This window comes from Aythya fuligula, chromosome 3 (genome assembly GCF_009819795.1).
Source record: "Aythya fuligula isolate bAytFul2 chromosome 3, bAytFul2.pri, whole genome shotgun sequence".
NCBI classification, from domain to species: Eukaryota; Metazoa; Chordata; class Aves; order Anseriformes; family Anatidae; genus Aythya; species Aythya fuligula.
The window spans coordinates 24,009,479-24,032,940 of NC_045561.1; the positions used below are offsets into that span (position 1 = coordinate 24,009,479).

The 23,462-nt window shown below is 40.0% G+C and overlaps 1 protein-coding gene across 1 annotated transcript in view; it reads left to right on the plus strand.

Annotated features, from left to right (window-relative positions):
• KCNK1 (potassium two pore domain channel subfamily K member 1) overlaps window positions 1–21,925 on the plus strand; it is a 31,239-nt gene extending 9,314 nt beyond the window's left edge. Inside the window, exons 2-3 of the mRNA XM_032184780.1 lie at window positions 17,702–18,097; window positions 20,569–21,925. Coding sequence (XP_032040671.1) covers window positions 17,702–18,097; window positions 20,569–20,828 — 656 coding nt within the window. The 3' untranslated portion in view covers window positions 20,829–21,925. The remainder of the gene's footprint in view (window positions 1–17,701; window positions 18,098–20,568) is intronic.
• Window positions 21,926–23,462: the final 1,537 nt, after the last annotated feature.

The window sequence follows — 23,462 nt, forward strand, 5'->3', positions numbered from 1 at the left end:
AGTAGTACAGCTAAAAGGACTAAGACTCAGATGTGTCATTGTGTTACCATTTGGAAGTCCTAGCTACAGAAAACTGTAAGAGTGATGCACAGGAAGGAATGCAAAATGCTGTTAATCATCTGAATGGTTAGTATTGGGCAATGAAGCTCTTCTGTGTAAGAGCCTGTTTAATTCACCTGTGTGTGTAAGCTTGTCTGTTGAGAAATCAAGGTTCACAACCTGTCTGCTGGTCCTGTACTGCAGCTCCTGTTGGGCAAACAAACAGCTCTGAACATTGCCTGATGTTGCGTTCTGTGAATCAGCAGTGCACATTGATAAGACGAGAAAATCTAGGGATAGGGCAAGCTCCTGCCTTACTTCATTACTGGAGTTATTACACGTTTATGCCTATAAATAGTATGCCTATATGTTCTGCCTATATGTAGTGCAAAAATAAATCTTTATCTCTCAGATCTTTCCGTGCAGCCATTTGTACTACTTGAAGCCTGTTGAATGTTCAGGTCATGCTTTCTGGAGTAACTGCTATCTGACAACTTTGTGTGCTGCGTAGAGGAAAATGTCACTTATCCTAGAAGTTGTTGGTAATAACAAATCTCAGCCTCAACTAAAAGATAGGAATTCTTTCAACACCATAAACGGCTGTTCCAGATATTAGCCTTGCATTATACCATGTCCTTAGATGTCACAAGGGAGATGGTGATAATCTCTCAAATCTCTGAACCACCTTCTAGAAGTAGATGCTGAAGCACATGTATAACAGGAACTGCTTTACTGGCTAAAGCACTTTCTGTCCCACAAGTAAAAGAACAGAAGTGTTATTTCTGTATGCACTTTGCAAAAGGATAAACTGAGTCAAAGAGAAAAAAGCAGTTGTGAAAGTTCATGTAAGCCATTAGTATGGCTGAGAATAGGAGCCTGTGAATTTTGTCTTGCAGCTCTCTGTTCCTCCTGCTAGGTGCTAGGTCATGTTTCCCTACAGTAAGCTGACTTTTTCCATCCCATAGATGTGCTTTAGCACGCTTTCATTTTCTTGCATTGGATGGTTGGGTTGGTGGTGTTTGTTTGTGTTTTTTTTGTTGTTGTTGTTTTGTTTGTTTGTTTTTCATTTTGTTTTGGTTTTTGGTTTATTTTCATATTGTTTTAGTAAGAGTTTCTCTGCTCAGTAATAATAGTGAAAATTGCAGCTTCTTGAATAAGGACTTAGAGAAGCCATATTGAAATCTGTAATATGCATTTCTGTGTCTTCCATGGAGACTCCAGAAGCACTGCCACTCCCACCTAGGAAATAGTTCAGTTGTGTACTCTGTGCAGAAGACAAGATGGTTATCAGTTAATGCAGCCCACACAACTTATCAAAAGTGTGAATAGCCTCTGTGGGAAGAAGGCAGAGTTTGTTCTGCTTTAGCATGCTGGTTACCTCTCCTTATATCTAGTAGAAAGTTTGCCCAGGGTGAGGTAAAACAAAATGTGCTGAGCCTACCAAACAACCCTGCCACTGGAAGGAAAATATCTTGGACTGTTGACTCCCAATGTGTGGTGCAGCCTTCTTCCCTGTGCTAGCTCTGTTGCTTCCTGGACCACAGCAGTAAGCCAGCTCAGTTTATCGGCCTAGAAGAAAAGCAGGTGCTTTCTGCAGGATTAGTTTGCTCCAAGTTACTGCAGTCAGATAAGCTACAACCAATGCAAGAGGGGTAGAGCCACAAAGGGAAAAGGATCTTCTTTCTCAGCTGCAACTCTTACATCAGATACCTAACAAATTGGTGAAAGCATGGGAAGGATCAGAAATGCATGGCCAGATCAACAACAGGTGTAAAAGGAGCTGGCAACCTAAGAATGTGTTCCTGTAATGATGATGTATCTGGCAATTGCTCATTGCCCCTCGTGAAGGAGCAATATTTCAAGCAAGATTAAACTGACAGCTAGCAAAGCTGAAAGAAGCTCCTCTTTGTTGATAGATATGCTGCCTCTGACATATTTCTACACCTTGCTAGGACTCTATCCACTACCCCAGGTACACACATCTTAGGGGGGAGCTTTATTTTTACCCTGCTAGGTAACTAGCATTATTTGATAATTTGTCATTTTTGAATCTAATACAGAACTAATGCAGTCCTACCTTTGTGTTTAGTTACCGTAACTAGTTCATAAGTCCTGATCCTTGAAAATTATGAGAAACTTGATGTTTGCATAGGGCCAGGCTCTTGCAAAGAAATACCTCACTTGAAAAGATGTGCTAACTATCAATTTGCACATTGCTGACCCTGGCTCTTCACTGCCTGTCTTTATTTTGGAACCACCAGCCAGTTTATCACCTTCTTCCCCTGCCAGTACATTGGCATCTGAGAGCTGCCATCTACAGCATCCCACGTAGAGCCTTTTTCTTGATGGCCTTGGTTTGCACATGCAAGCACTGATAGGAAAGTGCTGAATGTGAACCCCCCACACAATTCAGTCTTTCAGGCTGGGCAGATGCTCAGCAGGTTGATGTATATGCTGCCTTAAGGTACTGGAGCCTGAGGAAACGGGACCCAGAATCATTGATCGGTGTTGATGGTCTTGGTCTGATGCAGTAGGTCCAGAATTATGATAGAGCACTGCATTTTTGATGAATTGCCCTATGGATTTAATGTTGCCTGCTTTCACTGTGTGCAGGGCTATCTTATTCTGTCCCCGAGAGGCTAGGATGATATATCTGCACTAGGTCAGTCATACTATAGTTGCAAGAATTTCTGAAGATATCATATACCCTACCAGGAGGCATTTTGCTAGCAAGCTGGAAAAACATTCACCATCTTAAAACAAATTGCCATTAATCTAAACAGACAATAATGGTGTTTGAAACCCCACAGCATTTAAATTGTTCTATCTTAATGTTGTTGGCTAAATGTCTTGTGTCTGTAGTTTGCCTCTCTAAGCACTACATTGTGATTTATTTCTAAAGAATTTCTAGTTAAAGCTGTCTACGGTTCCTCTTATGAACAGAAATAGTATGTGCAATTACAGTGCTGTTCTTTTCTTCCATTGTCCCTGTATTTGTTGGTAGGGCATACAGTCGTGATTATGCTGGCTATCCTGATTCCAGTGTGATTAATTTAGTTCATGGTTCCTGCAGTTGGTGTTTGCTGTATGGGCTGTCCTAAATGTGTGAATGATTCAATACTCAATATCTGTAAAATCTGTTTACAGTTCAGTAAGCCAGCTCGCAACAGTTAAAGTATTTCCCCATTGGGTCTTGTAAATTAATGTTCTGTTTTGAATGTGAAAGTGTGAGTCTGTTCAGCTAGGCTATATTTGGATGGCAGAGTACCATCAAACATCGTGTTATGGACTGTGATTTGGAATAAACTATCTAATCTGAAAGATATTTCACTTTGGCCATTGATTAAACTTTGTCTTTTAATTTCAGAAGTGATAAGGATTACTTTTTAAGTTAGGAATGAATATTCCAGGTGGAACATACCTTCCATAAAACTGGAGATTGATGCGCTCTAACTGTGTATTTTAGTTAGTTGGTTCACTGATTTCTGCTATTTGTGTTGATTTGCATCTGTTTTGCTCCACATACTGTTGAATCCTTCATATTTCTCAGGAACAGCTATTAAAACAAAAGGTAGGGATACGACTTATTTGTATGCAAACGCATTATTATGTCTGATGTAAGCATGAAATACTGAATTATCTTACAGAGATATGTAAGGACTATGTGTCTTCCTCTGTCAACAAGGGAGCTGATGCTAGTAATTTCCCCAAGTTCCACATGTTAAATCTACAAGATTAGAAGTATACGTTCCTATTCCCCTGCTGTATTTTGTAGATAATACTTTCTTCTACGTGAGGTTGTGTTTTAATGCAAAGATGCTGCTTACAGGTTTGATTTTAACTTTCCTGCATGAAATTGCTTAATTTTTAATGTTGTGTGATAATTCTTTACTGCCCATAATACCAGTTTCATTCACTGTTTTCATGTCCTGTTCTTCCTGATGGTCCAATAAAGCAATTTTTGTTTCAGAAGTGAAGGTGGGAAGCATACTAATTTGCAGCTGGTTGTTTCTTTTTATTCCCAGCTGGTTGGAAGAACAACTGTGGCTCGTTTCAGTGCAAGAAATGATAACATAGCAAGACCAGATAGGTATTCTTCACTAATTAGATGTGATGAAAGCACTGCAGTAAGTGCCACTGCAACACATTTAAAGCTTGTGACACCTCCCAAGATGGATTTGGAATGGCACCAGGTGCCTGTTACCAATTTTAGAAACCTCTTCCCACTACACAGTACCAGACTTGTTCTCTTCAAGCTGAGTACCATACTGCACAGGTGCTGGGCTCATCAGTGGCAGCTGGCACATCCCTGTAGTATGTGCATAAACAAGGTCTTTCAAGTGGTGGAGGCTGAAGTAATTGATAGAACTTTAAAACCTGTTACAGAACGATTAGCAGAGGTAGGGAAAGAGAAAATTACAGCATGAAATGAAATCATGGTTCCAGACCTTTCCCAAGAAAGAAAAAGCTCTATCTTCTGCCAGTCTCTTCAGAACGTGTTTATCTTCTCACATTCATTGAAATGAAATGCTAAATGCATTTCTAAGCTGCTAAAATGAATTTTTCTGTAGGGGATATTGTTGCAGACTGCCATATCTATAGACAAAATCTAGAAGTATTACTGTTGTGTTAAACATATCACCTTTATGCTGTAGACAAGGTGAAAGTCTCATCGAGCTTTTTATTAAATGAACACATGAAATGAAAAGATCACGTGCAAACTAATGACTAAATCTAGTCAAAAATGTCGCTTTCTTTCCTGGTCTCTCTGCCAAAACATTTTCCACGTTAAGGTTTTTCTTTCCAACATTGGATATTCAAGGATGCGAATCCTAGGAAGAACTGCAGAAGAGTTTGTACCTCTTCTCAATACCTTGAAATTGGTGTTGAAGATCTTAAGAAGGTTTTTAATGAATCCATTTCTTTACATATTGATCTTGGTGATCTGTGGCTTCAAAAATCCATTATTGTGGGAAGGTTGCTGCGCATGTGTTGCTAAACAGAATACAAAAACCCTTAACAAAAGAGAAGCGCAAAACCTTGCCTTGTTTTCTAACATTTCAGAGGACCGCAAGTAGACCTTCCCTAGTAAAGCCTGTTCACATTTCTTTTTTTTAATCAAATTTTAGTTTCCCAGGCAGAGTTTGTTCTGTCAGGAAATATTCATAATAAAGTAATCTGATGGGGGGCCCCACTTTGATACAGATTTTTGACCATCTGTTGCCTAGCGGGCAGGTAAACCAATAAAAGAATAATTGGAATTTTCCTTGCTGAAGTCTCAGAGGAGCCCTCAGGAAGTCTAACCTTGCTTTTGACCTGTTGGGGTTGGCTTTTATTCAGCAGACTTTTGTCATTTTCATCTTTTTTTTCCCCCCATTGAAAAATGAATCCTAGGTTTCATGGAAAATAGCTGTTGATACAAGAGACGTGTTTCATTACTTATGCTAACTGCTTGCTAGAGGCAGATCTAAAAATATGATGCTCTGGTTTTGGATAGGTATTTCTAGAAATATGCTGTTATTGAGAGGTTGGGGGAGGAAGGGGATGCAAAATCCCAACCCGAGATGGATCCTAGTTTGATTGCAGTTTAACCCTATAGGGTCTTAAATCCGGGATAACTCTTGAGAGGACCCGAATTCTAGTATACAGACTTCAGATTTAGGAAAAAAAAAAAAAAAAAAGTAAAATAAAATTGTTTTTAAGGTAAAACCAAGCAAACCTAGCAATGCACACATATCTTTTGACCACCATCTGTGACAGAACTGAAGCCTGAATGCTTCCTCAGAGGTTTAGCAGACTTCTGTCTGCTGAATGTGCTCGCATATTTAGTCTTTGTTCCTGCACTGAGCACTGTTTGAAGCCATGCACACAGAGCATGAAGTCTTTAATGACACTGCTCCAAAAAGCATTATTGAAGCTACCAGGACTCTGAGAGAACACAGGTCCAGCCCACACAAATCTCATACCAGGCTGAAGGTTTAGCTTGTCATAACAAAAAAGGTCCACAATGAACAGTTTTGTAGGTACTATGTAGCTTACTGTGGGGCAGTAGGGTTTAAAAAATCTGGCTTACTGTTCACAAAGGGTAAGTGGGAAAGCTCTGCCAGCCGAATGCCTGGGGAGCCCAAGCTTGTCCTACAGACTACGTGTCCTTTCTAAAGGTGTGTTTAATAGCCCAGGAAATGGGTTATATGCCTCACCTGGAGTCCTGCCACCTTTGTCTCACACACAGCAGGTCCCTTTCTGGTGGTAAGCAACGTGTGCTTTCACGTAGGCTGTGCCAGAAAGGTCTAACAGTTCCCTTGGGCTGATAATGTACGCTGCACTCCCATGTAATGTATCCAGGCGGGGTTAAGGAGATGCAGTGTCTGTCTGTGGCATGAAACAATGCTATTGTTTTTCACTTAATTATTACCTTTTGAGCTGTATTTCTCTCTGACTCTGCTTGAGAAGAGATGCTATTGTGAGGACCCCTCACTAATAACCATCTGATGTGTGGGAGGGACTGAGTTCTGTACTTACTCTTTGGGCTGAATTTGGTTCCCATGCAGTGGATCTGCTGTTTGTGTGGCTCTAGTACAGTGCAGCCTTTTGCCAAGTAGCATCAGTACCAATCAATTCCTTAGAGCTACTGGTGTGCGAATGGGTTCAGCATTATCATCGCTGCTGTGCAGTTGGAAGGTGTTTTTGCTACTTTAAATAGAAACTATAGGTAATAACTGACTAAAACAGCAGTCACTGTAAATTATCAAATGTTACCGCTTGCTAGCCTTTCAGTTTGCCCATCCAGCTCTAATCTTTGCATCAAGTTACATGCTGTGATGAATGAGGCATAGAGTGAACCTTGTGGTGGAAAGAAGTGTAGGATATTGTATTAGAATTAAAAAAGTATAAGCACTCCCTTGGGTTGGTGCTGAGTTTCGTCTAATTTCTCCCCAGTTTATGGAATGTCCTTGTATGTTCTTGAGAGCTGTGGTTCAGGTAGCCTCACAGTGTGAATGCTGTCATCACTCATCTTGCATCGCTGTGTTTGAGTCATGATGGCAATTCGGAAACGTTACTTTAGAGAAGTGAAGGGCTTTCATACAAAAACCTGGAGCCCATCAGAAGAGGAAATGCTTTCTGTCTAGGGAGCTATACTCTTAAGATGCTCTGTCAAGGCCCTGCAGAATATGAATGCAGGAGGTGATGCTAGAGGAGCATCAATTAAATTTAAACTCTGAAAGAAGCTGAGGTCTGCCTGATTTCTTGGTCCCAAGTCAGTGCATCTGCAGTAGTGTTTTGGTTCAGGTCAGGCATGCAGTGCCACAAGTCCCTGGATCGTTTCTGCTCGTGATTCACGCTGTGGGCCAGTCTTGGAGCATTCAAAGTGGACTCCTCTTCGATTGAACAAAGCTGAAGGAGGTAGTCTTGGAGAGCAGCAAAGTGCACCTCACCTGTTAATGTACATCCAGTCTTCATGAACAAAGTAGAGCAAACCTGAAGGTAAACCCTCACTTACAATGATGACCTTAGGTCCATGCAACTGATTGTTCCACTGTAGCACAGTAAGTGTGGGCATATAATGTAAACAAAGTGGCCCTAGAATTCTTGCCCCCTCCCCCATTTCTTTCTTCCATTGCTATACTTTATATTCCAATAGTGAAAATAATTGGTTCTGGACAGAAATTGGTAGATACTTGATCCCTTAAGTAATATGATCAAATGTAGCTTTTTTCATGAAATTGAGATGAAATTTTTAAATAAGACCTCAGCTCCCATTTCACTCAAATTATTTTCCTATTTTAAAGGGCTTGGTTTTCTGACAAATCAAACACAAAAACATTTTCTTCATCATGGCACCTTGTTTCTCTGACTACCTCTTTAGAGAGTAGAGAGTTAGCAAAATTATCACATTTTAATAGAAAATTACCATCTGTAAATAAAAATTTTAAATCTCCCTGCCTGCATTGGCTTCAGCTTTTCTCTCAGACATTGAAATGATAACAGGGTACTTGTACTGCTTTGTTTTGTCACTTGAATTTAATTGAAAAATGCCTTTAACACGCGTTCTTATGTCAGTGTTTGTGGATTATGAGAGTAGCTAACTCACAGGTGGTGCATGGTGACAGTATTTTCATCAGTTTCCAAGAATGTACATTTTTTTCCTAGTTTGAAAATATATTTATAAATTTCCAGCTCCAAGTGAGAAAAAAAGATTAATAATAATTCATATGAAAGTATGCCAGAATGCAGAGACAGAAAAATTAAAGGTTATTTGTGCTTTATTGTCAGTTGTTCTTAATGTTCAAAGTGGCAATAGTTCCTCTTGTACATAATTGATACAGGAGGAAAAAAAAAAAAAAAAGGAATTGCAAAGACATCCCCAGGACACAACGTTCACTTTTACCATCTTCTTCCTATATATAGAGGTGTACAGCAACCTTGATATCATACAGGGTACAGAAATTTCTCCTAGAACAGACTTAGCCTGCTTTGGCAGTTAGGGAGGAACCAAGACAACAACCATCTTAACACATTTCCTAGCTCAAAAGAAGAAGAATATTCCTTAGACATGCCTTGGACAAGAAATGGATTACTGATTAGCATGAATAATGTGAGGATTTCACTGACAGAATTTTGGAATTCCAAAATGTGCTTTGGAATTTGGGGGTTTCCAGGGCTGTGAGGCCGCAGAAGCTGAGAGCGTATCCCTCTAGAAACTTGTAAGTGGACTTATAATAGTGTGCACACATAAAAAGACACAAGTTATCATTATCAGCAGATGGCACTGCGTTTTTTCTAGAGTTAAAAATAAATAAGTAGATGCACAATGTATGTATCAATTTGCTGTCCGTTGGTATATTCAAGTGGAAAGCCCTAATGCACTCTCAACTTTCCTTGCATAATTAATGGCCACAGACGAGCCAGCAGGGTGCCCTCGGAGCAAAGAAGGCTGACGGTGCCTTGGGCCAAGGGAAGTGATCCTTCCCTTCTGCTCAGCACTGGGGAGTGCTGGCTCCACGTCTGGGCTCCCCAGTGCAAGAGGGACATGGGGCTGCAAAGATGATGGAGGAACAGGAGCACCCCTCCCACAAGGGAAGTCTGAGAGGGCTGGGACTGCTCAGCCTGGAGAAGAGCAGGCTCAGGGGGGTTGCATCAATGTGTGTGAACACCTAGAGGGAGGCTGCAAAGAAGATGGAGCCAGGCTCCTTTCAGTGGCACCCAGTGCCAGGACAAGAGGCAGTGGGCACAAACGAGCACAGGGAGGCCCTCTGAACACCAGGCCTCACTTCTGTGCTGTGGGGTAACAGAGCCCTGGCACAGGCTGCCCAGAGAGGCTGTGTGAGAGGCTCCTCCTGGGAGATCTCCAAAAGCCTCCTGGATGTGGGGCTGGGCAGCCTGCTCTGGGTGTCCCTGCTGGAGCAGGGGTTGGGCCAGGTGGGCTCCAGAGGGCCCTGCCAACCTCAGCCCTTCTCATTCCCAGTCACAAATTCAGCCTCACATTTTTTCATAAAAAAAAAAAGTCATTACTCCTTTTGCTCTTGGCATAAAAAACTTTTTTGTTGGTTTGTTTTTGGTTTTGTTTGTTTGTTTTTAGTCAACAATTGTCATTCTTTCTGATAGTAGATAGCTTAAGTCTGAATATGTAGCCATAACCTCATAACCTCTGTCACACTGGGTATTTAGGGTGATGCATGTCATGTTGGTCAGGATGGGAATTAAACCTGAGTGATTTGCTAGGTCTGATGCAAATTGGTTTAAACAATTCCAAATATAAAAAACCGTAAAGTGAACTGCTCCCCTTAAATAGTATGGGGAGTATCTCTTGCTCTCCTTCAAACATTTTCCATGGCTTTATTCATCAGCCTCCTCTTTTCCCAGCATCTGTGGATAGAATTTCTAGCCCCGTTTCTTTCTTTGGATGGGTAAAAATATTGTTTCCTGTGTAGGAACAGATGTGATAGACGACATGATTTGCAAGCTATAAATGTTCTGATGTACAGCTGTTCTGGTAGAAGTTGGTTTTGAAGCTACCTTTGAATATAGATGCCTGTATTTAGATGCTATCGGGTTGATATTTTGGGTTCAGATGTTCCTGACAGCTGTCCAAGTTACTCATACAATCAATCTAGTTATAAAACTGACAGTGTTCAAAGCCATTCTACCTTTCTTGGTGCAGCAGATGACATTAGTGAGGGTATTATATGAAGCAGTTCTTTGAGCTAACTCCAAACTCAGCTGGCAGGACACTGGTTGTGAGGAATTAGCGGTCGTGGGCACTGATGACTGATGGCAGCAAAAAAGTAGTCTCATAAGGAACTGAAATTGTGTACACACAGTAAGTACATGCAGATCACTATGTTGGAATCTCTCTTTGTTTTGGAAAAAGTCCCTTGACACGTCCCTGTAATAAATATCACACTGAAATCGTAACTAGAAATTGGCAAAACAGGATTTGGTCTTTTGAGAAGAGAGAAGGTGAGAAATCATTGTGAAGAAGAAATAACCCTTGAGGTTAATTTAGTTGTTTAAATACTCTTTTACCACTTTTATTCTAGCAAGGTTTGAGGGCTACATCATTGGAGGGAGCTGGAGCAGCACTGAATCAGATCACTTTGGCTGGAGGTTTAAATCGCCCCTCCTGGTGCTGTGTGAGGATGGATGTAATGACTGCTTTCCTTCATGGCAAAACTGGTTTAAGAGGTTTCTGCCACACCCTTCATCACCTCCCTAATTATGCCGATGCAGCTGTTTGAGGACAGCATTGTATGCTTTAATTAGTGAAATGAACTAGGTTTCAAACAAATTTCCTTCTCACTTTCCCTCATTTTTTCCATGCAGATTGTTTAATTAACAGTTTATAGCGCATCTTCCTCCTCCTCCTTCCAGTGCACACAAAACCAGTTCCATTAATGACTCACCTGAGGAGGCAGCAAAATGTGACATCCAGATGGATTTCCTCTGCTTAAAAATGCCCATCATAGACTTTTTTTCCCCTTCTCCTCTCAGCCATGTAGGGTAGTTTGTCTCAGCCTGGCTGGAAATCAGAATTCTCAGGTTTGTTCACTGAAATGGTGTTGGTGACCTCTTTAATTTTCACTCCTGCTGTTTCACATAAAACTCTCTTTTAAATGTTTTGTTTTAATGGCTTTGCCGTGTCTCAAACCTGACTAAAAGTCATTTCTAGCAGCACAGCGCTACTGATTTGCACTGTCTTTTTTAAGCTATGGACCAATTTTCACGTCTTTTACAAGTCTTTTAAATTCTTCTTCCCACCTGTGATACAAGGAAGAGAGGCTTACCTGCAGTGGTGCACTAAAATGCTAGTTAACTACCTACCTATCTGCCATCTCTAAAGTTGGTAACTTATGTCCTTCCCAATGCATGCCTGATAGAAGTAGAGAAGTCAAAATAACTTTCCTGAAAGACAACTCGATTCTCAGCAGATGCTTTGCCATGTACAGATATACTGCATAATGCAGCATGTCTTTGGAATTGCTTTCGTTCTGTATAGTAGGTGACTTTTGCCTGCTAATTTATGGCCCAGTCAACTGCTTGACTTTACATAAAATTCCTAATCAGCTACTTTAATTGTGTTGTTGATATGAATTCTGTAGGGCAAGTTTCTGATCACTGGTTACTGCTATGCTCCTCCTTGCAGTAGAAAAAGTACTTGAAACTTCTATGTGATCTCTCTGCCACATGGGTCTGCCATCAACTGACATTTCCCTTTTATTTCGGAGGGTTATAGGCCAGTTACGAAGAAGGATGTATTTCACCATTTAACACATGGAAAATGTCAAAGGTTTATAAGAACAATTGTGCAGAAATTACGTAAATGTAATCTCTGGCCTCCATCATCATCATATTCCAGTGAGTCATGTTATGCTTGGGATGAATGAAAAAGGCTTTTACATGACTTTAATATGTAGCACACAATTGCCTTCATCTGTTGGGGCGTTTGGAGATTGTGAGCGGACTTGAAAGGGATGATTTCTCTTCAGGGATACTGACTCAAAGCAGCAAAGGGATGAGTGTGTGTGTAGTGTTGTGCCACCACGTTTGGGTTGGGTGTTATGACTCTGCCACCTGGACATGCCAAGGATGGCCCGCTCCCTGCCCTGAAGAGCTCGGTGCTGTTGGCATTGCAATGGGTCACCTTAGGCAGGGGGACCTGAAGGAGCAGTGGCTTGGCAAAACACAGGGTGGGGAGAAGAACACCACCTGGCAGAAGCAGACAGACAACCCAAACTCATTAGCTGGCATTGACTGATTAAGTCATGAAGGGAGAGGCATGGGCTGGGATCTCTGGGCTGGCCCCGTTCTCATGAGAGCAATAATGGGCAGCCAGTGCCCATGGGTCTAACATGGGCAAGGGAAAGGGCCAGTCCTGCAGCCTGCTCACACACCTGGGCTTCATCACCACAGCCTGAGAGAGGCTGGCCAGGTGAAGCTCTTTGAGGGCTGCTGTTTCTCAACAAAAGGAAGTCCAATTACTTAATAAGCTCCAGGAAGGACTGAACTATGAAGAGATAAAGCAATTATTATGATACAGAACTGCTTAGCTTGGTCAAAGGCAGTAACTGAGAAAGATGAAAGTTAAAACACAGTGCCAACAAGCACCAAGCTAACACAGGGTAGAAGAGTTTTATGGAATGGTTGTACATGATGCTGGGTTTGACAGTCTGCTAGGAGTTGGATGGTCTTGTGAGCTACCTAGGGGCTCTGCAAAACAAGCAAAGTGTTGTGGTATATCAAGATGGAGGGAGAAAATATTTCTTACCTGGAATAGAATGATCTGAGCATCTCTTTGCGACAGAAACAATTAGATATAGAGAAGAATGAAGAGGAAAATTACTAATAGAAGAACTCACACATGAGGGATATAAACCAATGAAAAGTGTAGAAAAGTCATGACCAAGCCTTTTTAGAAAGATATAAGAACAAAAGACTAACTTGAAAGACAGCAAATGACAAAGTAAATAGTTTATTGAACGTATAATTGACCTGTATAATTCCCTGCACCAAGATCAATATAAAGAGATTTAAGAATTGTAAATAACTTTTAAAACTAAGCACCTTTGTGGATTGCGGGGACATTCAAAATTACATCAGAACAGATACAGATATTTTGTATATTTATGTAAACTTCTACCAGTTTAAGTCCTCTGAGTCATAAGAGGGTAAATGACTTTTAAGGAAAAAAAAAATCCTCTTACATTAGCAGAACCGAAGCCCGACTACGCATGTCCTGTAAGGTTTGGTCTTTGCATGATCAAACACCAGTCTGTGTCAAGATGCTGAACTGGATGAACTGTTGATCTTATTAAATGTGGTAAATCCTGCTGGTCTTGTATGAGCTTCTTTGTGAGCTTCTTGAAGGAATTGTACCTCTAATGTATGAATAGACAACAGAAGGGATTGTGCATGAATAATATGTTTTTATCCCTGGTGTCATTTTGCTTCCGCACTTGGGCAGCTTATCTGAAGGTTTGGTTTTTCAAAGGTTAGTGCTTTTAAACAGGTGCTTGTGGTCTGATGTTCAGATTATACACATGAAGATATGGCACACTGTAAATCTTGTCTCTCTTATAATCAGTAATTATGAAATGCTGTGGAGATGCTACGTGGGCAATTTAATTCTAGTCACCCATAGCAAGTCTATCCAACTCCTCTCTGATAGATTAAAGAGACGTATTCATTTTAATAAGCAGAATATAAATAGTGAGCATGCTTTCTGTGAGCATCCTGTTCTCATAACAAAAATGATGTCTCAGGATTGCAATTGTAATGCTTCTGAGCATGGTAGTTTCTGCTGAAAAAGGCACACTGCCATACATTGTGTTATCTATTGTTAATGCAGAACCAGCGTACGCTAGGCGCTTTATGGAGGGATCACAGAAAGCCATTTCCCTGAACAGGCTGCAAAGTGTAAATGGCTGAAGGCACACATAGAGTGTTGTCTCCTTCCGTGGATCTGTAATTTCTTGTGTTTTAATACATGGCTGTAGGCTTTTTGTTTGTTTTTTAATGACTTTTGTACAGCGATGGCTAAAGCATATAGGAATCGCTAGGAATAAGTCATGCAAGCAGTTTCATACTGGGAAAAAATATGGGCCATGTTCCTCCCTGCCTGCCACAGCCTTCTAAATTGTGACTGTTTTAGCTCAAGCTTTTCAGTGTAGTTATTCCCAACCTGTGACTCTGGATCCTGAGGAGCAAGCACGTGTTGATCCCTCCTCTGTTGCTGCTGGAAGATGTCATATTCTTACTGTGGCTGGCTGAGGGGAGTGTATAGTCTCTCCTTGGTCTGAAGCTGAAGCCTGCATTCAGCATTGCTATGCTTCCTGTTAACAGCTGAGAGATGCACAATCCCCTTTCTAACCTTTATGTGGTATGGCAGAACAGACCTTAGAAGGTAGCATCTGCTTTAGGCATCTCAGCTAATTCTGTGAATTCAGAAAATTTTGGTAGGGGTTAGCCAAGAGGCTGGTCTGAGCACCCAACTTAACCAAACCTTGTTGCAAACTTTCCTGTAGTGAAGTCTTTGATTTTACACTTTCCTCTGAATCTGGGTGTATCCTGTGTAGCACCTGGAGAGATGATTTGCCTGTCCTTCAGGAATTATGAGAGAAGTGATAGAGAGGTAACAGCACCAGAAGCAGTCCTCACTGAGAAATGAGCTGATCACTGCTTGGGTCAGCACAGAGGCTGGGATTAAATTGCCATCAACCTGTCCTGTGCCTAAAGAACTGACAAACGCATCAGGGGGTTATTTTTTTTTTATTTTTTTCTACACATGATACAGATATTTGGGTTCAAATTAGTAAAAACTTGGATGAATTGTACGGTTCAAGCATACATTAATTATAGGAATCTTGAGCTCATAAGGGCTTTTGTAGATCTGCAAGCTCCATTTCTGCTTGTCATGTATAGCTTCATGGTATAACACCATCTGTAAAGTTACCAAGCTTCATCATAATCTGGTTATGATGAATAACCAGGACTCCATCCTAAACATAGTTGTGTTCCTTCCCTGGTATTGCATGTGTGTGGCTGTTGCAAAACTCTTCTCTGAAGGTTAGAAACCTTATTTCTAATTCCTAGATTAAATTTAGTTACGGCTACATCAAAACTATTTGTTTGTGTGGTAACATGATTCTTCATCTGAAACATTTCTTTTCCTTTGGTAGCACTTGTCTGCTGCTGCTTTAACAGGGAGATAGTATATCAGTTTTCAGCCTCCATTCAGCTGTGTCAAGGAATTCAACCACTTCTATCTTTCACTCGTGGAAAAGTTTCTATTCCTCTGGTTGTTTTAGTAACCTTTCCCTGTTCTTCTGTCAGTGTGAATTCATTCTTAAGCATGGATGTAGAGAATGAGGTAGATTAGACCAAATGAGGTCTGCCCTATGTCTTAATCAAGTAACACATCTCTAGTGCTGTTTTACTGAAGCTCCCGTGATGTGATAAAGCATTGCAGTTGCTGTTTTCATGTTTGTATAACGTGAGTCAGTTTGATATGCTATGATCAACTCAAACACACCTTTCTTTTCCTTGAAACTTGGAGTTGGTTACTTTAATTAAAAAAAAAAAAAAAAAAAAAAAAAAAAGCTGTAAGAACCACAGGGCAGCTGGGCCATAAAATATCACTTGAAAATGAGTGGGATAAAATGTTAAGTGATGCACACAGCAGACACCATCATAGTTTCACATATGGAGCGATGGGATCTGCACAGATGAATACCTGGATACCTCTGAGGGGCAAGGCCCTGCTGTTCTGATAGACAGGGCCAAGAAGATGTCATCTCAGTTCTCACTCGTGGTCAGAAGCACCAGCCAGATATCCGGTATTACTAGGGGCAGAGTAAATCAGGAAGTGGGAAGTGTTGGAAGTGTTCTTGGCCAGTTTCTAAATCTGGTTCAGCTGCATCTGACATGCTCTGTGTGGTTCAGTTCTCTCATCTCAAAACACATACAGCAAACAGAAGGTGAACAAGAAAAAAGCCATTATGATCTTCTGGGGTTCAAAAGACTGAACTTAGATGAATTTTTGGTAGTCATTAGAATTCAAATACAACTGAAGACTTGTGTCATAGATTTCTTCTGGAATGATTTTGTGTGTTGGAATGATACAACATCTTCCCCATCTTTCATTGTCTGGAAGCATCTCTGTGTATTAAAAAAAATATATATTACTTTTTCTTACTCTGCTGGAAAACTTAAAAGAGCAATACTTCTACTATTACATTCACTAATCTAGAGGAGAAATACCAGGTGTTCATATAAGAGGGGTATTGCTCTCTATAGCTACCTGAAAGGAAGGTGTGAGGAGCTGGGGGTCAGCCTTTTCTCACAGATAACTAGTGATAGGAGTAGAAGGAATGGCCTCAAGTTGTGCCAGGGGAGGTTCATGTTGGAAATGAGGAGATATTTCTTCTCAGAAAGAGTAGTCAGGCACTGGGACAGGTTGCCCAGGGAGGTGGTGGAGTCACTGTCCCTGGGGGTTTTCAAGTAAAGATTGGACATGGTGCTTAGGGACATGGTTTAGTGGGTGATATTGGTAGAAGGGTGATGGTTGGATCAGATAATCTTGAAGGTCTTTTCCAACCTTAATGATTCCATGAACAGTTGGTTTAATGGGGCAGAAGGTAGGAGGCCCCCAATTACTAGGGGGGAATACTGCAGAATTACTAGGGCCTGTCTGCACTTGCTTGGAATATCAGGATAAAGAGCTGCAACTACAAACAAGATTTCAAGAGATTTCTCCTTCCTTGCTGCAATAAAAACAAATTTTTCTTGGCTGGCAAACAGAAGAAAGCATTCCTGGTTTATGCTGGCTTTACTGTTCTTTTCTGCACCCGTGATTCACACTTAAAACCAGGCTGTCTGGCAGGGTGTGCTTTGGCAGCATAGCTGCTTGAGCTGTATACGAGTGTAATTGCACACATTTGTGGAATTGAGGTTGCTGGCCGTGATCAGCTTGTAAAACAGTGGATGCATTCCTGCAGCTGAAACAGATCACTATTGATATTTCTGGTACGCAAATGACTAGGCAAAAATCCAACCACAATGGTTGGATCCTGGAGTTTGGCTGTGAAAATGTTGTTCTGCTTTTAGGTGTTTGATGGGTTATCATCTAAACACCTCTTGGGAATATGGAAGTGTGCCATGTGGAATGCTGATTTAAATGCTTTTAAGTGCAATTTAAATGCTTTTCACAGGAGGTCTCAGAGTATTTTACTACAAAGTAAATATAGGAATGCTTTCCTGAAGTATAGATTATACCACTTGATAAAGTGGGTAAAAGAAAAAGTTGCATCAATTTGTAAAACTTCAACAAAAAGGAAAACCCAGATTAAAACTCAGATTTCCTGCCACAGGTTCCCTGCTCCCAAGTAGGCATTACTTTCTTCTCCAAAATAAGCATTAATACAATTTTGTTCACAGTTTTGAAATCCAAAAATATTTTTGGATTTTTACTTCTTTATTGCCAGCACTTAGGCTCTATTTGCTTGCTTAAAGCAGACCTTCTTTGAATAGCATTTGTCAAGAACAGCAGAATTCAGACTTAGCACTAGCAAAGCAGTTCTTTACCTTGTGCATTATAGTCAATATCAAATAGGTACATGAGGGTCCCAGATTTGGCTCAGTCTGTCTTCCCTTTGCTTTATTTCAGGTTATGGACACACAGTGCCTTTGTCTGATGGAGGAAAGGCCTTCTGCATCATCTACTCAGTCATCGGGATCCCGTTTACGCTGCTTTTCCTGACAGCAGTGGTGCAGCGCATTATTGTTTATGTCACCAGGCGGCCTGTGCTCTATTTCCACATCCGCTGGGGCTTCTCCAAGCAGATCGTTGCAATCATCCATGCTGTAGTCCTTGGGTTCATCACTGTCTCCTGCTTTTTCTTTATTCCAGCAGCAATATTTTCTGTTCTGGAAGAAGACTGGAATTTTTTGGAATCTTTTTACTTTTGTTTCATTTCCCTGAGCACCATTGGCCTAGGAGACTATGTGCCAGGAGAAGGCTACAATCAAAAATTCCGAGAGCTGTATAAAATTGGAATTACATGTAAGTGTCAAACTAAACAATTAAATGAGTTGTTGTTTGGTTTTCTTTTGTTTAGTTGTTGTTTTTTTTTTCTTAATAATTTGAAAACAGGCTTTACCTATCCATTCCAGGGATGGTGATTGCTTTGAGGCATCAGCTAGCAAATTGGGCACTGTAGGTAATCATGTAAAGAGGAAAGTTTTAAATAAGGTCAGCTTCTTAGTAAAGAAAGGAAAAGCTGAAAACAGAATTCCATTGTGCTGATCCATAGCTACTTCTTTCCTACTAATAATAGCAAAAACTGCTCACATTACTGTTACAGAGATGGTCAGGAGCATATCAGGCTAAGGTTTCACAGCGCATCACAGAGTCAGGAGTTGGTTCATGTAACCTAAGGTCAACTCATAAGGTGAGATGACAGACAGAGGTGAATCAAGGAGCAGTGAAAAATGGGCAGAAGAGCAAAGTTTCTTACTCTGGTTGTAACAGAAGGTAGCTGAAGCTGGTGTTGGGACATACCAGCTGTCAAAGAGAGACAAATAGACTGAGGTGATAACAAAGCAAGACCGTGAATGTTAAATTTATGTAGTTTAATTATGTTTGACACAGAAGAGAGGCACAGTGGTTTGATCAAAGAGTACAGCTGAGAAAATTATCTGTGTGTTAACATTCTGAATGAATATATTTTCTGATACGGCATCAGTCTGCGCGGTCCTGGATCAGCAGAAGCACTCGTTAAAAGATCTAGACAGACAAAACAAACCTTTCATGTCAGGTATGTCTCTGTCTGTGCTCCTGTATGTGACCCAGCAATCATAATATAGGTAAAGGGTCCATTAACTTGTTTTTATGTTTTACCTAAAGAAAAACTGTGCCTTCAATTTGCATTCCTTGAAGCAAGGCGTTGAACTAGCCAAAAGAGCACTTTATTTTTTTCTCCTCAGTCCCCCCCAGACTCATGGTCATTGCAGGTTTCTTCCTCTCCCCGTTCTGTCTATCTTACCAGCAGATTTTAATGATTACCCTGCTGATCTGCAGAGTTGATTTGGGGATGCTAAATGATGAAGTGAGGAGTGGAAGTCATACATAATAAAGGCCTTGTAGACATTCTGAAAGCTTAAAACCATAAAAGAATATGTTGGATCAAATCCTCTCCTTCCCTCCCCATTCACCCCAACTGAAAAGTCAAATTTTCCTTTTCTGGACAGAGATAAATTTTCAAATTCAAGCTTCAGAATGCTTAAGAAATATATTGAAGGAAATTCTAAATGGAAGAAGTAGGCAAAGTTATGTATTTTAAAACTTTTGAAGTTAAATAATCTACAGTCATAACTTTTGAATTATTGTTCACATGAAAGAAGAAAGAATTTGTAGAACCAAACAGGTTGTATAAAATGTTTTCTCTTTCTGAACCTAAGTTTTTTCCAATAACAGTTCTGGAGTTCAGATCTGAAAATGCTGGATGATTGCTACAGGCTTTTCAAGGGAAACACAGGTCTCCCTAAATCAACCATTGATTAGCTGGACTGTGTTTCAGAGCTAATTAAAATTTATCGGTGCAAATTTATAGATGCTTTTAAATTGGCATAGCTTTGCAATTTTCTCCCTGCTTTAATGCATAGCTCCCATTTAATTTCATGAGATAAAGCTTAAAAACAATTCATAAATTTTTAGCTGTACTGTTGATTTAGATCAGTACCTGGCATCATGGTATTGATTTAACACTGCTCCTGGAAGAGAGAGAGGGAGGAGTGTTATTTTCACTGAATAACGTGCAACTGCATGTAAAATATATGCTTTTGTGGTAACAAAGCACTGTCCATGTGTAAATTATAATAATTAATCCGTGTTCATCTTTCAGTACATTTAATGTTTAGCCTTTGGATTAACCTGATGTATTAATAGTTATACACTTAGCTTCTACTTGATTTAGTCATTGAAATGATAAAATAATTAAGTAGTCATGTTCCTTGTTAGATTGTAATGATCATTATCTAATGAAAAACTGGGATTAAGAGATGCTCATTTTAACACCTTCCCTCAAATTCTGGATACATATGTTTGGAGTGGAAAACAAAAGATCTGCTAACCATACAAAACCTCATTTCCAAAAGTCTCACATTATGGGAGCTAACTAATACCTTTAAAAGTCAGAGTCATGCTACCAAAGTCATGAGTAACATTTAAATAACACTGTCAAGCTGGGATAGTTTCTATGTGTTAGTAAAATGCTGTAAATGATCTTCAAGGTTTCATCAGATACAGCAATTTTGTCAGGTTTTTAAAATATCAGCAGCAATTTTACAGTAAAATTTAATTTTGTTTTTATTGGTTTTGCACGCATTTCTAGTTGCTTTGTTTTTTAGAAAACTAACATAATCTTTGGAGATGGCAGGGATGGGAAAAGGTAAAAAGGTACAGAGTTAAAACTGTTCCAGCCCTACTTACTCCAATAATAATTAAAACTTTTTTTTTTTTTTTTTTGTACCCAGGTTATCTGTTGCTTGGCCTTATCGCAATGTTGGTGGTTCTTGAGACTTTCTGTGAACTCCATGAGCTCAAAAAGTTTAGGAAGCTGTTTTATGTGAAGAAGGACAAGGAAGAAGACCAAGTGAACATAATGGAACATGACCAGCTCTCCTTCTCTTCCATCTCAGACCAAGCAGCCTCCATGAAGGACGATCAGAAGGCAAACGAGCCTTTTGTGACTTCCCAGTCTCCAACTTCCAATGACAGCTCTCTAAATAATTAATACAGGGGCGTCCATAACATTGTTTTGGTGCACTTATGCTACTTACCATAAGATATAGAATGCCTCGCGTTTTTTTTCCTGAAAATATTAAAGCTGGAAGACTGTGCTGTTTTAACAAGGATTCATCACTTCTGACATAGAAAAGACTTCTGGGAAAAATGTGGGAGCCATCCTGGGAACAGGGAAAGAAACGTAGGATGTGGCTGGGAACATTAGACCATTTTGCTTAAGAGATGAGGAGTTAGGAGTATCACTTTCAAAGGTGCCAGAGAGAAAAGCTTGCACAAGCAACTTCATATATCTTTAGGAGAGTAGGCCTTCGCTGACTTCCAACTCATTTAGTTGCACGCCCTATCTTGCAAGTGGGTGAAACAGCAAATTTTGGGATGTGCACTTTTAATTCTCACAGAAAGGTAGTCATAGATTTAACCCAAATGCACCAAATATCTTACTCTGGAAACCATTTCCAGACCAATACCCGTAGACCTGCTGGAGGCGAATATCTAGATCATCCCCCTATTGTCCAGTAACATGCATGTGTAAACAATAACTCTAGGAATGAAAAAGCAAGGCGCCATTTCCTCCTCTGCCCAGGCCATTTACATTTAAATATCCTACTTCTGTAAAATGTCCCCTAATAACAAGAAAAACATCCTGAAGAGAGTGTGCCTTGAGTCTTCCATGCTGTTTTGCTTTGAAAAAATACTTTTGTCAATTCTGAGAGCTAGCAAGATGAGAGGGAGTGTTAGGGATGCTGGATGAGATAGTCTTAGGGATGGGAAACCAGCTGCATTTCAGTCCTCTCTCCTCTGAAATGGCTAGGAATGTTTTTTTTAGCTAAGTGGAACAAAATGAAAAAACTGAAATTCAGCATGTGCCATATTTGGCATAGTCATGTGCTTAAGGCATCCTTGTAGTAGAGAGCTGAAATCTTTTCAGCAAGGAAGGACTTGGCTCTGCTTCTTCCATAGCCCAAGCTGGGGGTACTGAGCTGTTAGGCATTGGGAAGAACAGAAGTAGCGTCAACTTTTAACACAGCCCCTTCTTCTTTCTAACTGGTACTCAGAACACTTTGAAGGAGAATGGAAAGTTTCAGGGCAAAACAAAAAAATTTTTCAGTTTTTCATACGGCAAGAAAAAAGGAAAAATGTCACATTTGGTTCAGATGGAACCGAAATTTTTTCCCCTTGGGAAAAGTCACTAAAAAGTCAAGATCCCACTCAACTTGTGAAGCTGGAACCTCTTTGGCTATTACAGGAGAGGCATTTTAGTCCAGCTACCAGTCACTGTGCTGAATGCAGGGACCTCGGAGTGAATTTCAGGGAGCAGGAGATGAGACTAAGTGGACACAGTACTCTCTCTTCTGGCCTTAAGTATCTATGAAATGGAATCGTGGTAATGCTTTGCAAAGAACAAAAGATCTGGAGCACAAATAGCCATATTAGGACAGCCTCCCACATAGGAATAGTGTTGAGGAGAGCCTTTTCCCTGCAGTGCAAGCATGCCAGATTGCCTGTAATTTGGCTTTTAGTGTTTAGAGCTGAACAATATTTTACTGCAAAAGAAAAAAAATATTGCAGCGTGTCTAGAATTAGCTCACATGGGAAAATACTTGAAAGTAAATAACCCGAAATATTCTGTGTTTGAGCTTAATTATAGCTAGCATCAAACAGATTTTGTATCTTTACTGAAAAAACTTACTTTATGGTTAAATCGCTAAAAGTCTTCAATTTATATTTGTAGAAAACCAGAGCTAAAAGATTTTGGTTGTTTTGGGTTTTGTAGATTAGGTGAGAGCATACTGTGTTTGCATGTTCCCAGGAAAGTGGCTATTTTTATACCGCCTAAGTTAACACGGTTCTATTTATAATGAATGTTAACCAATATATATGTACATATATACATAAATATATTTATATACAGTACATATATCATAAATCACCAGAGTTTAACCAACTTAGGCACAGTGTTTTAGATTTTCTTTCCTAGGTTACTCTTTATACAATGAATAATCAAAAACTGTGGCATTAAAATGACACCAACATAAAATTAAGCATACTGTCTTACAAGAAACATGTATACTGATTTTTTTTTTCAGTGAAATTTTATTGATTGTTTTCAGTACCTTAAAATTCAAGATTTCTTTTGATGTCAGCATAACATTAAGCTCTAGAGGGTGTGCACAGATGCCAAGTGATATACAAAGGTAATTTTGCAGTGTGTACACAATTGCAAAATGTAGACACATGAAATGAAAGCACAGAATTCACAGTGGAAGCGATAAACTAAGCAGTGTACTGTGATATAGGTGAGTATTTGTTATTTTAAACTTAAAGAGTATGGCTTTTGGCTGCCTGCACTATGAAGTGGGGAGTATTTTTTTGAGTAGTGTGTGTGCACGTGCACATACTGTGCAAAAAGCCTGTCTGCATTTGTCAAGATTGTGCATCCTTTAGTTAGTCTTCCTCACCATAAGGAGGGATGGTTAATGCCAGAGTGTGTTACCTAACCTTGATATTGATTGTAGCTTAGCATTGTATTGATTATTCCTATAGGAAAAAAAAAAAAAAAAAAAAAAAGCATTCCAAAGTGTGTTTGTTTTTGTTTCAGATGCTGATTATAGCAAATAAAAAA